This window comes from Heliangelus exortis, unplaced genomic scaffold (assembly GCF_036169615.1).
Source record: "Heliangelus exortis unplaced genomic scaffold, bHelExo1.hap1 Scaffold_131, whole genome shotgun sequence".
NCBI classification, from domain to species: domain Eukaryota; kingdom Metazoa; phylum Chordata; class Aves; order Apodiformes; family Trochilidae; genus Heliangelus; species Heliangelus exortis.
The window spans coordinates 1-18,398 of record NW_027285950.1 but is presented as its reverse complement, the minus strand read 5'-3'; the positions used below and the strand labels follow the sequence as shown (position 1 = coordinate 18,398).

At 58.5% G+C, this 18,398-nt stretch overlaps 3 protein-coding genes and 2 long non-coding RNA genes across 5 annotated transcripts; 3 read left to right on the top strand and 2 right to left on the bottom strand.

The window, feature by feature from the left end:
• LOC139790689 (uncharacterized) lies at positions 1 to 1,595 on the top strand. Its single transcript, XR_011723572.1, has 3 exons — positions 1 to 135; positions 1,037 to 1,141; positions 1,389 to 1,595. It is a non-coding gene; the product is annotated as an uncharacterized lncRNA (long non-coding RNA).
• Positions 1,596 to 1,872: 277 nt separating this feature from the next.
• Positions 1,873 to 2,588, top strand: LOC139790690 (uncharacterized). The gene is made up of 3 exons (XR_011723573.1): positions 1,873 to 2,257; positions 2,308 to 2,359; positions 2,432 to 2,588. It is a non-coding gene; the product is annotated as an uncharacterized lncRNA (long non-coding RNA).
• A 52-nt stretch (positions 2,589 to 2,640) lies between these two features.
• Positions 2,641 to 6,523, bottom strand: LOC139790697 (ADP-ribosylhydrolase ARH1-like). Its single transcript, XM_071732560.1, is given in 4 exon segments — positions 2,641 to 2,787; positions 2,789 to 3,099; positions 5,769 to 6,058; positions 6,480 to 6,523. Coding segments are annotated over 4 exon segments (762 nt in total). The 3' UTR covers positions 2,641 to 2,670.
• A 3,374-nt stretch (positions 6,524 to 9,897) lies between these two features.
• LOC139790674 (reticulocalbin-3-like) lies at positions 9,898 to 14,788 on the top strand. The gene is given in 10 exon segments (XM_071732544.1): positions 9,898 to 10,026; positions 10,565 to 10,791; positions 11,521 to 11,546; positions 11,890 to 12,081; positions 12,156 to 12,205; positions 12,455 to 12,625; positions 12,769 to 12,829; positions 13,630 to 13,757; positions 13,759 to 13,827; positions 14,442 to 14,788. Coding segments are annotated over 10 exon segments (1,149 nt in total). The 5' UTR covers positions 9,898 to 9,912; the 3' UTR covers positions 14,553 to 14,788.
• Positions 14,789 to 15,612: 824 nt separating this feature from the next.
• LOC139790673 (protein arginine N-methyltransferase 1) lies at positions 15,613 to 17,812 on the bottom strand (the record flags this gene model as incomplete). The annotated part of the gene is made up of 3 exons (XM_071732543.1): positions 15,613 to 15,878; positions 16,887 to 17,008; positions 17,662 to 17,812. Coding segments are annotated over 3 exons (357 nt in total), but the record flags the coding sequence as incomplete, so codon positions are not given.
• Positions 17,813 to 18,398: the final 586 nt, after the last annotated feature.

Sequence of the window (18,398 nt, the reverse complement as noted above, 5' to 3'; positions counted from 1 at the left end):
GGCGGCGGACCCGGAGTGACTTCGGAGCGATGGCCGCGGGCGTGGTGGTCCTGGGGGTCGTGGCTGTGGTGGGCATCACCCTCATGGTGTCCCTGCTGCTCAGCAAGGACGTGGACCTCAGAATGGACGCCGGTGGTGAGACACCCCCCCCCCCCACGAGGCCCCCAAACCCCTCCCCTGCCCCCCAAACCTCCCCTGTCCACAGGGACCCCCCCTGCACCCCCTTTTCCCACAACACTGAGGCTCCCCCATCCCCACGTTGGACACTCAACCCCCTCCAAATTTTGTCCCCCCCCTTCCCGGACCCTCCTGGACCCCCTTTATGGGGGTCCCACACCCCCAGTTCCTTTGCACCGGGACACCCCCCTCCCATTCCCCCCATCTGCACCCATGGGACCCCCACCCGACCTATTGGCCAACCCCCAATTTCCTGGGAACCCCCCCCAAACTCCCCCGGGACCTCTCGGCCAACACCCCCCCCCCCCCCCTGCCCTTCACAAAGGGATCCCCAGGACCCCCAATTTCCTGAACCCATCACCCAGACCCCCCGTTGTCCACCGAGAACCCCCCCCTGCACCCCGTTTTCCCACAACACTGAGACTCCCCCCATCTCCACGTTGGGCGCCAACCCCAGATTGGACACCCCCCTCCCTCCAGATTTTGTCCCCCCCTTCCCAGGCCCCCCTGGACTTTGGGGCTCCCCCCCGTCATCTCCACCCATGGGACCCGACCCCCCCCAACCTCTTGGCCAACCCCCCTTCTCCCTTCCCTGCCCCCTGTCCCAGAAGGGATCCCCCCTGGACCCCAATTTTCCAGACACCCCTCAACCCCCCCCAAAAGTCCCCCCCCCTCATTTTGCACCCATGGGACCCCCCCACCCAACCTCTTGACCATTGAGGACCCCAATGTCCACCCAGGGGACATTTTGGGGACATTCAGGTCAGCCCCCTCCCCATATCACCCCGGCTGGGGTGGGGGGGGGAGGGGAAGTGTCCTGGAATCCCAAATCCAAAGGGAGGAATTTCCCTCCCTCCAGGGGGGAGGGGTGCAGAATTCCGGAGCCGCCAGGGACAGTGTCACAGCCACATGGCATGATTGTCCCCAAATTCCTTGGAGGGACCCCCTGGGAGATGTCCCCGAGGTAACAGGGAAAAGGGGGTGGAGAAGATGGAGAAGGGGGTGGAAAATATGGGGAAGGGGTTGGAGAAGGTGGAGAAAGGGATGGAGAAGGTGGAGAATGGAAGGGGTTGGAGAATATGGAGAAGGGGGTGGAATGGGGTGGGGAAGATGGAGAAGATGGAAATGGGAATGGAGAAGGTGGAGAAGGGGATGGAAAATTTGGGGGAAAAGGGGTTGGAAAAGGATTCCCAGGAAAACCTCTCTTGCAGCATCCCTGAGTCCAGAGCCTCCTCCCCCTCTCCCACCTCTTCCTCTCCCAGGATGGGATGGGATGGGATGGATGGAGATGTCCCCCCATTCCCAGGACCTTGGCCAACGTCCCCTTCCCCTTTTTGTCCCCTTCCTTTTGTTCCTCCTCGGCAGAAGATTCCAAGGGAATTGGGCTCCAAACCCCAATAAATGGGATTTGGGGGAGAGTTGATTTTTTTTTTTTTTTCCTCCCTTGCCTTTCATTGTGGGGTGGGAAGGGTCCCATGGAGAAGATGGAAAAGATGGAGAAGGGGATGAAGATGGAAAAGGGTTAATGAATGAGTTAATTAATGAGGTAATGAGTGAGTTAATGAGTGAAGGAATGAATGAATTAATGAATTAATCAAAGGAGGGCCACCTCAACCATAAGACAGTGGCCCAAGGGCCACCTCACCCAAGAGACGTTGGTGGCCCCCCTGGTGTCACCTCCCCCATGGGGTCTCAGTGACCCCAGGGCCACCTCAGCCATGAGAAGTCGGTGGCCACCCACGGGGTCTTGGTGGCCCAAGTGTTGTGCCCAAGGCCGGGAGGCTGAAGGGTGATGGAAGAGGCAGAGAGGGACACAAAGGGACCTTGGGGACAACTTTACTCTGGGGGTGGCCCCTTGGGGTGGGGGAGGGGACACAAAGGGACAACAGAAGGTGGCCATGGAGGTCCCAGAAAGGTCCCAGTTGACCCCAAAGACACCAAAACCCCTCCCCCCACCCAACCAGGGTCCCAGTTGACCCAACAAAGATCCCAGTTGACCCCCTAGGACCTTCTTGACCTCCACCATCACCCCAAGAAGGTCCCAGTTGACACAACAAAGATCCCAGTTGACCCAACTAAGGTCCCCATTGACCCCCAACGACCCAAAACCCTACCCCCCACCCAACCAAGGTCCCAGTCGACCCCCAAGGACATTCTTGACCTCCCCCATCACCCCAAGAAGGTCCCAGTTGACCAAACAGAGACTCCAGTGGACCCCTGCAGACCCAAAACCCCCTCCCCCCATTTAACCAAGGTCCCAGTTGACCCAACCAAGGTCCCAGTTGACCCAACAAAGATTTCAGTTGAACCCCAAAGACCCAAAAACCCCTCCCCACCCACCCAAGATCCCGGTTGACCCCCAAGGACATTCTTGACCTCCACCATCACCCCAAGAAGGTCCCAGTTGAACCCAACTAAGGTCCCCGTTGACCCCCAAAGACCCCAAACCCCTCCAACCACCCACCCAAGGTCCCCGTTCACCCCTGGGCCACCTCAGGACCTCTCTGTCCCGCCCCAGGCCAAAGCGTGGAGGCATCGGGCGACCTCCAGGAGCCTTTCCCGATATTTCAAGGAACGATGGAGCCTGGGGGGGGACTTTTCCCTGCCCCCACCTCAAGCCCCAACACCCCGCGGCGATGGTCCCTGTGGAGTCATTGTCCCCCCCGTGGAAGACCCCCCGGGAACAGAGCTCCTCAAAATCGTCCCCGGCTACCAAAAGGGCTTCCAGGGCCACCATGGGGGCGTCGTGGCCGCTGCGCCCCGCCCAACCCTCCAAGGCCCAGGATTGGTACTCGGTGTCCCTTTCAGCTGGGGACAAGAGGGGTGGCAGGGGGGGAGGGCTGGAACCTTCCAGGAGACCCCGGGAGGTCAAGTACCTGGGGGGACATTGGGGACAATGGGGGTGCTGGGGGCGCTGGGGACATTGGGAACACGCCGAGCCCATTTACTTCCAGTTTCCTCACAGTTACTCCCAGTTCCCAGCAACTGGGAACACACTGGGAGTGACTGGGAGTGACTGGGAGAACAATGGGGTGACTGGGAGCACAACTGGAGTAACTGGGAGTGACTGGGAGGAACTGGAAGAATGCCGGGGACAACTGGAAGTAACTGGGAGCAACTGGGAGCAAACTGGGAACACTGGGAGGAACTGGGAGGAACTGGGAGAATGTTGGGGACAAACTGGGAGTGACTGGGAGCAAATTGGGAACACACTGAGAGGATCTGGGAGGAACTGGGAGAACACTGGGAGTGACTGGGAGTTACTGAGAGGAACTGTGAGCATCTGGGAGCAACTGGGAGCAAACTGGGGACACACTGGGAGTGACTGGGAGTGACAGGGTGCACACTGGGAGTGACTGGGAGTAACCAGGAGTGACTGGGAGAATGCTGGGGACAACTAGGAGTAACTGGGAGCAACTGGGAGCAAATTGGGAACACAGCGGGAGGAACTGGAAGTGACTGGGAGTGGCTGAGAGGAACTGGGAGTGTCTGGGAGCAAACTGGGGACACACTGGGAGTGACTGGGAGTGACAGGGTGCACACTGGGAGTAACCTGAAGTGACTGGGAAAATGCTGGGGACAACTAGGAGTAACTGGGAGCAAATTGAGAACACACTGGGAGGAACTGGAAGTGTCTGGGAGCAACTGGGAGCAAACTGGGGACACACTGGGAGTGACTGGGCATGACTGGGAGTGATTGGAACTTTTCCTCTCCTCTGATTTTTTCCTGTCCTCTTTCTTTTTTCTGTTTCTCTCATTTATTTTTTCCTGATTTTTTTTTTCCTGATTTTTTTCTGATTTTTTTGGCTTTTCCTGCCCCCCACGCACCCCACGGAATCCCCAAAATTGGGGTTTGTTTTTTAGGGCCCAAACCCACCAAGATTTCCCCCCACGGAGCCCCATTGAGAGTTTCCTCCCAGGCCGGGTACATCCCAGGTTTTTTTTTGGTTTGTTTGGGGTTTTTTTTGTCGCCTCCCCCCACCCCCAAATTTATCCCCTGACCCAAAATGGGGGAGTGGGGGTCACTGAGGAAAGGTCCGGGGGGGTTTGGGGATCCCTGGGGGGGGGGAGGGGGGGGGGGGGGGTCTCAAGGTCCTCCCGATGCCCTTTGCCCCTCCCTTCGTTTTCGCTTTCGCTTTCCTTAATCTGCCCGGCGCCCGGTGACATCATCAAGGCTGGAGAGCTGCTATTGGCTGGAAGGTGGGTGGGGTGGGGTTAAAGGTTTAAAAGGGAGGGGGAGGTTGGGGCGGCGGACCCGGAGTGACTTCGGAGCGATGGCCGCGGACGTGGTGGTCCTGGGGGTCGTGGCTGTGGTGGGCATCACCCTCATGGTGTCCCTGCTGCTCAGCAAGGACCTGGACCTCAGAGTGGACACCGGTGGTGAGACCCCCCCCCCCCACGAGGCCCCCAAACCCCTCCCCTGCCCCCCAAACCTCCCCTGTCCACAGGGACCCCCCCTGCACCCCCTTTTCCCACAACACTGAGGCTCCCACATCCCCACGTTGGACACTCAACCCCCTCCAAATTTTGTCCCCCCCCTTCCCAGACCCTCCTGGACCCCCTTTATGGGGGTCCCACACCCCCAGTTCCTTTGCACCGGGACACCCCCCTCCCATTCCCCCCATCTGCACCCATGGGACCCCCACCCGACCTATTGGCCAACCCCCAATCTCCTGGGAACCCCCCCCAAACTCCCCCGGGACCTCTCGGCCAACACCCCCCCCCCCCCTGCCCTTCACAAAGGGATCCCCAGGACCCCCAATTTCCTGGACCCATCACCCAGACCCCCCGTTGTCCACCGAGAACCCCCCCTGCACCCCGTTTTCCCACAACACTGAGACTCCCCCCATCTCCACGTTGGGCGCCAACCCCAGATTGGACACCCCCCTCCCTCCAGATTTTGTCCCCCCCTTCCCAGGCCCCCCTGGACTTTGGGGCTCCCCCCCGTCATCTCCACCCATGGGACCCGACCCCCCCCAACCTCTTGGCCAACCCCCCTTCTCCCTTCCCTGCCCCCAGAAGGGACCCCCCCTGCACCCCAATTTTCCAGACACCCCTCAACTCCCCCCAAAAGTCCCCCCCCCTCATTTTGCACCCATGGGACCCCCCCACCCAACCTCTTGACCATTGAGGACCCCAATGTCCACCCAGGGGACATTTTGGGGACATTCAGGTCAGCCCCCTCCCCAAATCACCCCGGGTGGGGTGGGAAGGGGGGAGGGGAAGTGTCCTGGAATCCCAAATCCCAAGGGAGGAATTTCCCTCCCTCCAGGGGGGAGGGGTGCAGAATTCCGGAGCCGCCGGGGGCAGCGTCACAGCCACATGGCATGATTGTCCCCAAATTCCTTGGAGGGACCCCCTGGGAGATGTCCCCGAGGTAACGGGGAAAAGGGGGTGGAGAAGATGGAGAAGGGGGTGGAAAATATGGGGAAGGGGTTGGAGAATATGGAGAAGGTGGTGGAAAATTTGGGCAATGGGGATGGAAAAGGTGGAAGAAGGGATGGAGAAGGTGGAGAATGGGATGGAGGACATGGAAGGGGATGGAGAAGATGGAGAAGGGGGTGGAAAATTTAGATAATGGGGTGGGGAACATGAAGATGGGAAATGGAATGGAGAAGATGGAGAAGATGGAAAAGGGGACGGAGAATGTGGAGAAGGGGATGAAAAATATGGAGAAGGGGTTGGAGAAGGTGGAAAAAGGGATGGAGAATGTGGAGAATGGGATGGAGGACATGGAAGGGGTTGGAGAATATGGAGAAGGGTGGGGTGATGATGTGTCATGTGGCCGCTCTCGATGCTGACCCGGATCAGGGTGGGGAGGTCCTGGGCGTGGGGGTACCTGGGGGTGGCATTGGCATTGTCACCCTTGGTGTCCTTGGCCCTGTCCCCAGCGTCCCCAGTGCTCTCCCAGACTCCTTCCCATCACCCTTGTCCCCAGTGTCACTCCTAGTTTCCTCCCAGTCACTCCCAGTTCCTCCCAGTGTGCTCCCACTTACTCCCTGTTACTCCCAGTTGTCCCCAGCATTCTCCCAGTCACTCCCAGTCACTCCCAGTGTGCTCCCAGTCACTCCCAGTTCCTCCCAGTGTTCTCCCAGTCACCGCGGGATGGGAACCAATGATAAACTGCTGGAGACTGAGGGGAGGGGTGTACGAAAAGTATAAATTGACGTTATTGAAGGGCTGAGCCGGTTGCTGGAGCTGTGGCTCCCCGGCCGCCCAGTGCTGCTTCACTTCCAGAGCTGTCACGTTCTCAATAAAAAGTTTTACTGCTGAAACATCAAGTCAGTGGTTTTAACACCCACCCCGCGGGCTCCCTCAGCGTTGGTTCCCGTTTCGTGGGCTTCATTCTGTTACTGAGGGTGTCAGGGTTTAACACTGGCCTGGTAATTAAACCGAGTGACAGATGCTCTCTGTTAATCTCCCTCCCCTCCCTGATAAAGAAAGGAGAGAGAGGAAGGGAGAGAGACTGATGGGAGGGAAACTAAACTACACAGCTTTAATGAAAAAGTAATGATAAATAGGAAAAATTACTAAATGTATACAAATATACAGGAAAATGGATACCATGTTCCTCCCCCCTCTCCCACAATAACGCGCACGTCACGACTGAGGCTGCAGGGCAGCCCTGGGAAAGTCCAGGCTGGACTCCTGGAGTCAGCAGCAGTCAGGAGCTGGAGGCAGGAACACACAGATATGGGCTGGGATGGATCAGGAGCACAGGCAGAGGAACGGATGGAATCTTCCCAGGATGCTGAAGCAAAAGGGGACAGGGGAAGAAGGGGAATCAGGAAGGGGTTTGACCCTTGTGATCCCTCAAATTTATACTGAGTATGGGATGGAATTCTCTGTATGGTCAATTTTGGTCATTTCCCTTGTCCGTTCCTCCACAAAGGAGGGTTGCAGGTGTGACCTTTTTACTCCTTTTATTTTTCCAGAGCCCAAAATGTTCCTCAGAACCGAGCAGTGTCCTTGGGTCTGCACACCAGTCTCCAGCAGTAACTGTAGAGACATCGAGTGTTATCAGTCCCAGAAGCAGACACTGACTGAGAAACTTGCTGTTCATTTCAGCAAGTGCAGCTACTTAGAGGAGACTGAGCTGAAAGCAAAAGTGCAAGACAGAAAATCCCCTTTATCCTGGCCCAAACCAGGACAATTCTGCACAGGGTTTCTCTAGCTTAGGAAATAACTCCTGTCTTGCAGCAAAAATAATGCATTGTCAAACAAACCTGCTTACCAAATGGTCCTGCACTGCATGGTCCTCTTCAGGCTCCATAACCTAGTGGAGAGTTTGGACATTAATTAACTGTATTAGCTGTAGAGCAGAGCTGCCATGAAGCCTCTTTTAGAATAAGGCTTTGAAACTTGAGTGGCATCAGAAAGCATTGGGAAGAAATACACTGTCCATGTGCTTTCCTTAGGAAAATGAACCCTCTGGCCCACACATGGAACTGGAGCTGAGCTCTGGCACTCAAATCTGAGCCATTTCAGCAAGTGCAGCTACTTAGAGGAGACTGAGCTGAAAACAAAGTGCGAGACAGAAAATCCCCTTTATCCTGGCCCAGGACACAGGGGAAGGGTCACCGGGCGTCCCTGTTCGCGGGCCCCTCCTCCTGTTTTTCTGACCCCTCTTCCCCACAAGCAGCCCAAACCTACACCTCAAACAAACGTTGTTAACTGAAAGATGCGCTCAGCAAAACAATAAACTACAATTTTAAACCCTAATTTTTCACAAAAATTATTGCAAAAAGGAAACCCCCCCCGAAAACAACCCCAAAAAGGGACACCCCCCCAAAAAAAAAATTATTGCAAAAAGGGACCCCGCAAAAGGGGCCCCCCCCACCCACAAAACACCCCACAAAAAGGGACCCCCCCAAAAAAAATTGTTGCAAAAAGGGACCCCCAAAAAAGGGACCCCCCCCAAAAAAAAATTATTGGTAAAAAGGGACCCCCAAAAAAAGGGACCCTCCCAAGACACCCCCCAAAAAAGGGACCCCCCCAAAACACCCCAAAAAGGGACCCTCCTGCCCCCGAAACGCCCCCAAAAAACAAAGGGACTCCCATAAATCACACCAGTTCAGCCCAGCCCATCCCAGTATAAACCAGTTCAACCCAGTATATCCCAGTCTCCATCTCAGTATATCCCGGTCCATCCCATTAGAAACCAGTTCAGCCCAAAATCATAGAATCATAGAATCATAGAATAGGCTGGCTTGGAAGGGACCTCAGAGATCATCGAGTCCAACCCTTGAACATCTACCGCACAGTCAAGTCACTAGACTATGGCACTGAGTGCCATATCGAGTCGCTTTTTAAATGTCTCCAGGGACGAAGAGTCCACCACCTCCCCAGGCAGCCCGTTCCAATGTCTGATCACCCTTTCCGTGAAAAAATTCTTTCTAATATCCAATCTGAACTTCCCCTGGCACAATTTAAGACCATGCCCTCTTGTCTTACTGAGAGTTGCCTGGGAAAAGAGACCAACCCCCGCCTGGCTCCATCCTCCTTTCAGGTAGTTGTAGAGAGCAATGAGGTCTCCCCTGAGCCTCCTCTTCTTCAGGCTGAACAGCCCCAGCTCCCTCAGCCTCTCCTCATAGGATCTGTGTTCGAGTCCCTTCACCAGCTTGGCTGCCCTCCTTTGGACCTGTTCGAGGACCTCAATATCCTTCTTGAACTGAGGGGCCCAGAACTGAACACAGTACTCAAGGTGTGGCCTTACCAGGGCTGAGTACAGGGGAAGAATCACCTCCTTGGACCTGCTGGTGACGCTGTTTCTGATACATGCCAGGATGCCATTGGCCTTCTTGGCCACCTGGGCACACTGCTGGCTCATGTTCAGCTTCCTGTCAATCCAGACTCCCAGGTCCCTTTCTGCCTGGCTGCTCTCCAACCACTCTGTCCCCAGTCTGTAGCGCTGCATGGGGTTGTTGTGGCCAAAGTGCAGGACCCGGCACTTGGCCTTGTTGAAGCTCATCCCATTGGAGTCAGCCCATCTCTCCAGTCTGTCCAGGTCGTTCTGCAGAATCCTCCTGCCTTCCAGCTGATCAACACTTCGCCCCAGCTTGGTGTCATCAGCAAACTTGCTGATGATGGACTCAATCCCCTCATCCAAGTCATCAATGAAGATATTGAACAGGACCGGGCCCAGTACTGATCCCTGGGGGACACCGCTGGTGACCGGCCGCCAACTGGAAGCAGCCCCAGTTCATCCCAGTTCATCCCAGTATATCCTAGTAAAAACCACTTCAGGCCAGTATATCCCAGTCTTCATCCCAGTATAAACAGTCCAGCCCAGCATATCCCAGTCCCTGCTCCCAATCCCCCCCCCAGTCCAAACCAGTTCAGCCAGTATATCCCAGTCTAAGCCAGTTCATCCCAGTATATCCCCATATAAACCACTTCAGGCCAGTATATCCCAGTCTCCATCCCAGTTCATCCCGGTCCATCCCAGTATAAACCAGTTCATTCCAGTATATCCCAGTTTAAGCCAGTTCACCCCAGTATATCCCTATATAAACCACTTCAGGCCAGTATATCCCAGTCTCCATCCCAGTATAAACCAGTCCATCCCAGTATAAACCGTGCACCCCCGCACCAGTTCAGCCCAGTACCCTCCCCCAGTATAACCCCGCCCCCTCCTTTCCCTTTTTTGGGCCGAAAAACTCAATTTTTGGGGCAAAAGAAACTTTTTTTTTTTTTTTTTTTTTTTTTTGTCCTCGACGTGGCGGGCGGCAGCCAATGGGAGCGCGGCGGGAACGCCCCCACGTGGGTTCCGCGCCTTCTGATTGGTCGGGAGGGACACGGGGGGGCGGGGCCAAAAGCGTCTGGGACCCCCGGGAGGGGACGGGAAAGGTGAAAGATGGCGGAGGGGGGGGGGAGATTTGGGGGGTGCTGGGGGGGTTTGGGGGGTCCTGAGGGGGTCCTAGGGAGGTCTGGGGGGGTCCTGTGGGGGTCCTGAGGGATCCTGGGGTGTCCTGAGGGGATTTAGGGGGTTCCTGGGGGGGTCCTGAGGAGGTTTGGGGGGTAATGAAGGGGTTTGGGGGGGTCCTGAGAGGATTTGGGGGGGATCCTGGGGCATCCTGAGGGGATTTGGGGGGGTCCTGGGGAGTTCAGGGGGTCCTGGGGGGGCTTGTGGGGGTCCTGGGGAGTTTTGGCGTGGGTCCTGGGGGGGTCCGGTGGGGTCCTGAGGGGGTCTGGAGGGGTCCTGGGAGGGTCTGGGGGGGTCTTGGAGGTTTTGGGGGGGTCCTGAGGGGTCCGGGAGAGGTTTTGGGGTCATCTGGGGGGTCGGGGTGTTTTTGGGGGGGGGGGTTTGGGGTCATTTGGGGGGGGCTGGGGTTGTTTTTGGGGGGGGTTGCTGACCCCTTTTCCCCCTCTCCCCCCCCATCCCCAGGATGCTTTTTGGGGGGTGTCTGTGGTTGGCAGCGCTGTCCCTGGGGGGGGGGGGCCTCCCCCACGGGGATTTTGGGGGGGGGGGTTCCCCCCACCGGGATCTTGGGGGGGGGGGGCTCCCCACGACCACAGCCAAGGATTCGCCTACGACCACCAAGTTTTTTTGGGGTCCCAGGAAGCCCAAACCTTCGACCAATTGACCCCCCAAGAGAGTCAAAGGCGCCTCGGGTAGGGGGCAGGGGGGTCCCCAAAAATCTGGGGGGGACCCCACAAGTTTGGGAGGGGACCCTAAAAATTTGGGAGGGACCCTAAAAAAATTGGGGAGGGACCCACAAATTTGGGGAGGGATTCAGGAGCTGGGGGAAACTGAGGCAGGGAGAGGGGGGGGGATCCAGGGGGTGGGGTTTGGGGGGGTTCTGAGGGATCCTGAGGGAGTCCGGGGGGGTCCTGAGGGGGGTTTGAGGGGGTCTGGGTGGGTCCTGAGGGGGTTTGGGGGGGTCTTGAGGAGTCCTGGGGGGGGGCTGGGGGGATCCTGGGGGGATCTGTGGGGTCCTGAGGGGGTCCTGAGGAGTTTGGGGGGGCTCGTGAAGGGGTTTAGGGGGGTCCTGAGGGGGCTTGGGGGGTTTAGGGGTGCCCTGACCCCCCCTTTTTAAATGCCCCCCCCCCAAATAAAGGGGTTTTGAGGGGTGATTTGGGGGTTTTAGGGGGGGTCAAGGGAGATTTGGGGGCAGGGTCAAGGTTTTTGGGTGGGTTTGGGGTTTTGGGGTGGGTTTGGAGGTTTTTGGGGTTCCCTGGCCCCCCCCTTTTTCATGTCCCCCCCGACTTTTGTTGGGGGTGATTTTTTTTTGGGGGGTTAGGACATTTTTAAGCTGCTTTTTAGGGGTCTTTAAGGAAGTTTTGGGGGTTTGAGGTGGGCTTGGTTTTTTGGGGTTCCCTGACACCCCCTTTTTCCCTCAGCCTCCTGGTGGGTTATTTTTTTGGGGGTAGGACGTTTTGGGCCTGTTTTTTGGGGGTGTTTAAGGGCGTTTTGGGGTTTTTGGGGTGAGTTTGGGGTTTTGCAGTGGGTTTTGTGGTTTTTTTACAGTTCCCTGACCCCCCCTTTTTTCGTGCCCCCCCCCCCGACTTTTTTGGGGTGATTTTGGGAGGGTTTGAATCTGGTTTTGGGGGGGTTTAAGGAACTTTGGGTTTTTGAAGCCGTTTTTTTTGGGGTGTTTAGGAGGTTTCGGAGTTTTTGGGGGTGAGCTTGGGGTTTTGCGGTTTTGGGTGGGTTTGGAGGTTTTTGGGGTTCCTGACCCCCTCTTTTTTCGTGTCTCCCCCCCTCCCCAGGCTCCTGGTGGGGGGTGATCGATGGGGACGGGGATGGGGCGGTGACCGCGTCCGAGCTGGGGGCGTGGATGGAGCGGAGGCACCGGAGGGATCGTGAGGAGACCCTGGAGCGGAGCTGGAGCCGCCACGATCGCGACAGGGACGGGGTCGTGACATGGGAGGAATATCGGCACGAGACCTATGGACCCCCCGGTGAGGAGAGGGGGGGAGGAAAAGGGAAAAAAGACACCCCCACCCCCCAAAAAAAACCCCAAAAAACCCTCAAGAAGAGGGGGAGCCACGCAGTGAATTGGGGAGGGGTCTCCCGGAATCCTGGGTCCGTTTTGGGGGAGGTTCTGGGTCCATTTTGGGTTTTTTTGGGGTCCCCGGACCCTTGGGTCCATCTTGGGGGAGGTTCTGGGGGGGTCTCCTGGATCCACTTTGTGTTTTTTGGGGGCTCCTGGGTCCATTTTGGGTTTTTTGGGATCCCCGGACCCCTGGGTCCATTTTTGGGTTTTTTTGCGGGGGGCTCCCCGAACCCCTTCGTCTCCCCCCTCCCCCTCTGACCTCCTCCCTTTTTCCCCAGAGGATGATTTTGGGGGGGACGCAGCAGGCAGGGCGGTACCGGGAGCTTCTGGCCCGGGATCAGCGTCGGTTCCGAAGCGCCGACCCGGACGGGGACGGAGCCACCAGAACCGAATTCGCCGCTTTCCTCCACCCTGAGGATTTCGAGCACATGAGGGCTGTGGTGGTCACGGTCCGAAACCATCCCCCCCCCCCCCCCCCCCAAAAAGAATAAAACCCTCCCAATCCCCCCCCCGGTGCCTGGGACCCCCCCCTGAGGGGGTGGGAGAAGGGGGAAGTGGTTCATGTGGTTCCCCCCCCTTCCCAAATTTTCAGGAGACGCTGGAGGATTTGGACCGGGACCGAGATGGGTTCGTGCAGCTTGAGGAATACATCGGTGAGACACCCCCCCCCCCCAAAAAAAAAAAAAACCCCGAGGGTGGGGGGATCGGCCCACCCCCCCCGGGTCCCTTTTTGGGGTGGGATCATGCAGATTGGGTCCCTTTTTTGGGGGGGGTTTTGGGGTGGGTTTGGAGGTTTTGGGGTGGGTTTGGAGGTTTTTGGGGGGGGACACCACACACACAATCCCCAGGTCCCTTTTTTAGGGGGGGGGACAGACCACCCCCCCAGGTCCCTTTACAGGGTGAGATCACCCAGACTGGGTCCCTTCTTTTCTGGGGGGAGGGGGAAACACACGACCCCTGGGGTCCCTTTTTTGGGAGGGGGGGGGGGATGCCTGGGTCCCTTTTTTTGGGGGGGGGATGGATCACCCCCTGGGTTCCATTTTGGGATGAGATCACGTGGATTGGGTGCCTTTTTTTTTGTTTTGGGGGGGGGGACAGGGACAGAAGTCCCTGGGTCTCTTTTTTTTTGGGGGGGGGGATACCTGGGTCCTTTTTTTTTTTTTGAGGGGGGGGGACACGACCCCCGGGTCCCTTTTTGGGGTGGGATCACCTGAACTGGGGTCCTTTTTTTTTTTTGGGGGGGGGGGGGGGGCACACAACCCCCAGGTCCCTTCTTTTTGGGCGGGGGGGGGAACTACACACGGCCCCCTGTGTCCCTTTTTTGGGGTTGGGACCACCGGGACCCCTGGGTTTTTTTGTTTTGGGGTTTTTTTTTTTTTTTTTTGGGGGGTGGGGGGTGTGATGGGACCCCCATCCCCTGACCCTGCCCCTTTCCCCGCCCCCCCCCCTAAAGCTGAGCTGTACGAGGGGTCCCCGGGGACCCCCGAACCCGAGTGGGTGCGTGAGGAGCGGGCGCAGTTCCGGGGGGGTCGGGACCGGGACGGGGACGGGCGCTTGGACCCCTCCGAGCTCGAGCATTGGCCTGAGACCCCCGAGCAGCGATTGGGTGGGGGTCGAGGCCGCCCACCTCCTGCACCACTCAGACCAGCAACAAGGTGACCCCCCCCCCCCCCTCCCCAAATAACCACACCCCCCCCAGACCCCTCCCCACTGACCAATTCCCCCCTCCTCCTTCACCCATCTCCCACCCCCCCACCCATTCACCCCCCCCAGCCCCAATCCCCCCCCAAAACCCACTCCCCTGAGACCCCCCCCCATTCACCAATCCCCCTCAAAAACCCCACTCCCCCATCTCCCACCCCCCCACTCATTAAACCCCAAGACCCCCCCTATTCACCAACCCCCCCCCCAAAGCCCACCCCCCACTCAGCCCCCCCACCCATTAACCCCCCCCCCAGACCCTCCTAATTCACCAGTTCCCTCCCCAAGCCCCCCCTCCTTCACCCATCTCCCACCCCCCCCCAGGTCCCCCCATTCACCAATCCCACCCCCCCCCCGGACATGAGGGTCCCCTGGGAGGGGGGGCAGGGGGGACCACCCCACCCATGGGTGCCCTTTGGGGGGGGGAGGAGTGAGGGTCCCCTGGGAGCCTTTATTGGGGGAGGGGAGCACCCATGGGTGCTGGGGGGGGGTGTAAGGGGTTGGAGGGGGGGGTGGGGGGTGGCTTCCCCCCTGCCCCCCCTCACTTGTGGCCCCTCCCCCCCCCAGGACGGTCACCTGACAAAGGAGGAGATTTTGGGCCACTGGGAGCTCTTTGTTGGTAGCCAGGCCACCAACTACGGGCAGGACCTAGAGAGGCCACACGATGAACTCTGACCCCCCCCCCCCAAAAAAAAAATAAACCCCCCCAAACCCCTAAGACCCTCCCGAAATCCCTGGAACCCCCCCACGACCTTTGGGACCCCCCCAAAATCCCCGAGACCCCCCCCACAGGACCCTCAAGTCCCTCAGGGGACTTTTTTTTTGGGGGGGGGGGGCGTGTCCCCTCCACAGGGAATAAAGAATTTGGGGGGGAGGTGGTGTCACCCACCCCCACCCCCCCTTCCCAAAAACTGCTCCGGGTGACACTGGGGACTCCCTTGGGGACATTGGGCAGGTGGGAGGATTGTGTGCCCCCCCCCCAGGTGACAATGGTGACAAAGAACACCCTCAGGGACCCCCCCACAAGTGACAATTGGGGGGAGGGCATTAGAGGGACACCCCCCACCCAGGGTGACAATGGGGACAATAAGGGACCCTCCCAAGGGATACTGGGGGGTGGGGATGGGGTAAAACCCCCTCCCCAAAAGACACCAAAGACCACTCGTGGGGGGTCACCCCCCCCCTGTGATGTCAACCCCCCCCCATGATGTCACCCCCCCAATGATGTCACACACCCCCACATTCTGGTTGTGTTTATGCCCCATATAAAAACATAAGTTATGAAATTGGGGGGGGGGGGGGAAACAACCCCTGTGACCCCTCCCCCCCCCCCAAAAAAAACCGAGACCTCCCCCCCCAAAATTTATGGGGAGGGGAAGGGGGGAGTGGGAGGGGACCCCCCCCCCCAAAAAAAAACCCAAGGTCAGGGGACAATGACTCAAAAAAAGGTCCATGGGGGGCACCCCCTCCCTTTCCCCCCCCCCCGAGGTAAAGGTCCCCCCCCTCACCCAAGTGGGGACCCCGAAGAAATTGGGGGACTCCCCCTGGAAAAAAAAAAAAAAAAAAAAGACCCCCCCCTAAAATTCGGGGAGGGGGCACAAAAATTTGGGGAACCCCCAAAACAATGGGGACCCCCCCAGGGGATTTGGGGACCCCCCAGGGACTTGGGGACCCCCCTAAGGATAATGGGGACCCCCCCAGGGACCTGGGGACACCCCCCAAAAAAACCGGGGACCCCTAAATGGGGAGGGGGGGGGAATGGGGTTCAATCCCCTCCTGGGGACAAAGGGAGGGTCCCTGGTGACAGCTGCCACCCCTCCCTGGGGGTCGAGAGGTCCCATTTGGGGGGGGTCGCGTTTTGGGGGTGTCCCCTTTTGAGGGGGGGTCCCGTTTTGGGGGGGTGTCCGTCCCCCCCCTTTAGCGCATGCGGTAATCGGTGGAGCAGGAGAGTTCACAGAGCTGCCCCTTGAAGTCGAGGTCAATGGTGAAGTCGAGGTCACGCTGGGGGGGGACACAAAGGGGGGGTCAGAGGGGACCCCAAAATACGGGGGGGACCCCAAAAATCCCCAAGGATCCCCCCCCCAAACCCAAAGCAACCCCCAGAACACAAAGGGAACCACCCCCCCAGGCAAAGCGATCCCTGCAAACCCCCCCTCAAATTCCCATGGGAGCCCCCCCAAACCGGGAGGGGTCCCCAAGATATGGGGGGGGACCCCAAAAATCCCAAGGACCCCCCCAAACCCAAAGGAACCCCCAAAACACAAAGGGAACCACCACCCAGGCAAAGCGATCCTATAAAACCCCTCAGGGACCCCCCCTCAAATTCCCATGGGAGCTGCCCCAAATAGGGAGGGGACCCCAAAATATGGGGGGGCCCCCAAAAATCCCCAAGGACCCCCCCCAAACCTAAAGTAACCCCCAAAGCACAGAGGGAACCCACCCAGGCAAAGCAATCCCTGCAAACCCCCCAGGGACCCCCCTCAAATTCCCATGGGGGCCCCCCCAAACTGGGAGGGGACCTCAAGATATTGGGGGGACCCCAAAATATGGGGGGGACCCCAACTCCCCCCTATGGGCCCCCCCAGACCCCCCTGGAACCCCCCCCCCCCCCCCAAAAGCAAAGGGAGATCCCAAAACCCCTTCCTGGGGATGGGGAACAGCACCAGAACTTGGAGCATCCTCCTGTCCCCCTTTGTCCCCCTCTGTCCCCAAGTGTCCCCAAGGTCCTGCTGATGTCCCCAGTGTCCCCTGATGTCCCCAAGGACCCCCTGGTGTCCCCAGTGTCCCCTGATGTCCCCCAAGGACCCCCGGTGTCCCCAGTGTCCCCTGATGTCCCCAAGGACCCCCGGTGTCCCCTGATGTCCCCAAGGACCCCTGGTGTCCCCGGTGTCCCCTGATGTCCCCAAGGACCCCCCAGTGTCCCCTGATGTCCCCAAGGACCCCTGGTGTCCCCAGTGTCCCCTGATGTCCCCAAGGACCCCCTGGTGTCCCCAGTGTCCCCAAGCTCACGTTGTTCTTGGCATTGGGCTTCATGGTGATGGTGCCAAAGATCTCCTCTCCCGTCTTGACAGTCAGATAATCCTCCATGTAGAACACCGTCTGCTTCCAGTGTGTGTAGGGGGACTCAGGGCCTGGGGACATCAGGGGACATCAGGGGACACCGGGGGGACACCGGGGGGACACCCAGCTCAGGTGCCCCCCCCTTTTTCTGCCCAGTTTTGTGCCCCCCCAACTTTTTTTCTGCCCCCGATTTTTTCCCTCATCCCTTTCTCCCCAACTTCGCATCCCCCTTCCCTCTTTTCCAACCATTTTTTGGTAGCACCCCCGTTTCTGGGGTCCCTCCTCCATTTTTGGGGTCCCTCCTCCATTTCTGGGGTCCCCCCTTCATTTTCAGGTTCCCCTCTTTTACTCCTGCCCCCCCTTTTATTCCTGTCCCCCCCTTTCCCATCTCCTTCCCTTCCCTCCCATGCTGCTTTTTTCTGCCCTTTTTGCCACCTCTCATTTTTTCGCCTCCCTCCCCATTTTCAGGGTCCCCCACCCCATTTTCGGGATCCTCCCCATTTTTGGGGTCCCCCCTTCATTTTCGGGGTCCCCCTCTTTTATCCCTGCCCCCCTTTTATTCCTGTCCCCCCTTTTCCCTTCCCTCCCACCCCGTTTTTTCTGCCCTTTTTGCCGCCTCTCATTTTTTCACCTCCCTCCCCATTTTCAGGGTCCCCCACCCCATTTTCAGGATCCTCCCCATTTTTGGGTCCCCCAGCCCATTTTCGGGGTCCCCCCTCCTCACTGGTGGAGAATCCTGTGCGTTTGTGGCACCGGGTGAACTCGATGTTGAAATAAGCCACCAGGGCATGGACGTAATCGTTGCGCTTCACCTGGAGGCAGAACGGGGCCGTGAAGCTCAGCTCCTCCACCTTCACCGTGTAGATATCCACCTCCTGGGGGGGAGGAAAAAAAATTGGGGGGGGTCAGGAGCACCCCAAAACTTCCCCGGGGTTGGGGGTGTCAGGGGAACCCCAAAATATATCTCACAGGGAAAAAAAAAAGGGTTTGGGGCACCCCAAAAACAGCCCCAAGCAGAGATGAACCCCAGAACGCCTCCTTTGAGGGAGGAAATACCCCAAAAATATCTCCTGGGGAGGGGGAGGGAAAAAAAATGGGGGGTTCAGGGGGACCCCCAAAATTTCCCAGGGGGACCCCCAAAACAGCCCTGGAGGGAACCCTAAAAGAGCCCCAGGGACAGAGGAGCCCTGAAAACACCGGGAAGCACCCAAAAACACGTCAAGTGACCCCAAAAACGTCGAGGGGGGGGAAAGTGGGGGTTCAGGAGAACCCCAAAACTTCCCCGGGGCGTAGGGTGTCAGGGGGAACCCCAAAACTGCCCCACGGAGAACCCCAAAAGAGCCTCAGGGACAGAGGAGTCCCCACAACACCAGGAAGCACCAGAAAACACCTCCTGTACAGAGCAGAAACACCAAAAACATCTCCTGGGGGGAGGGGAGAGAGAGAAGGGGGGGCCAGGGA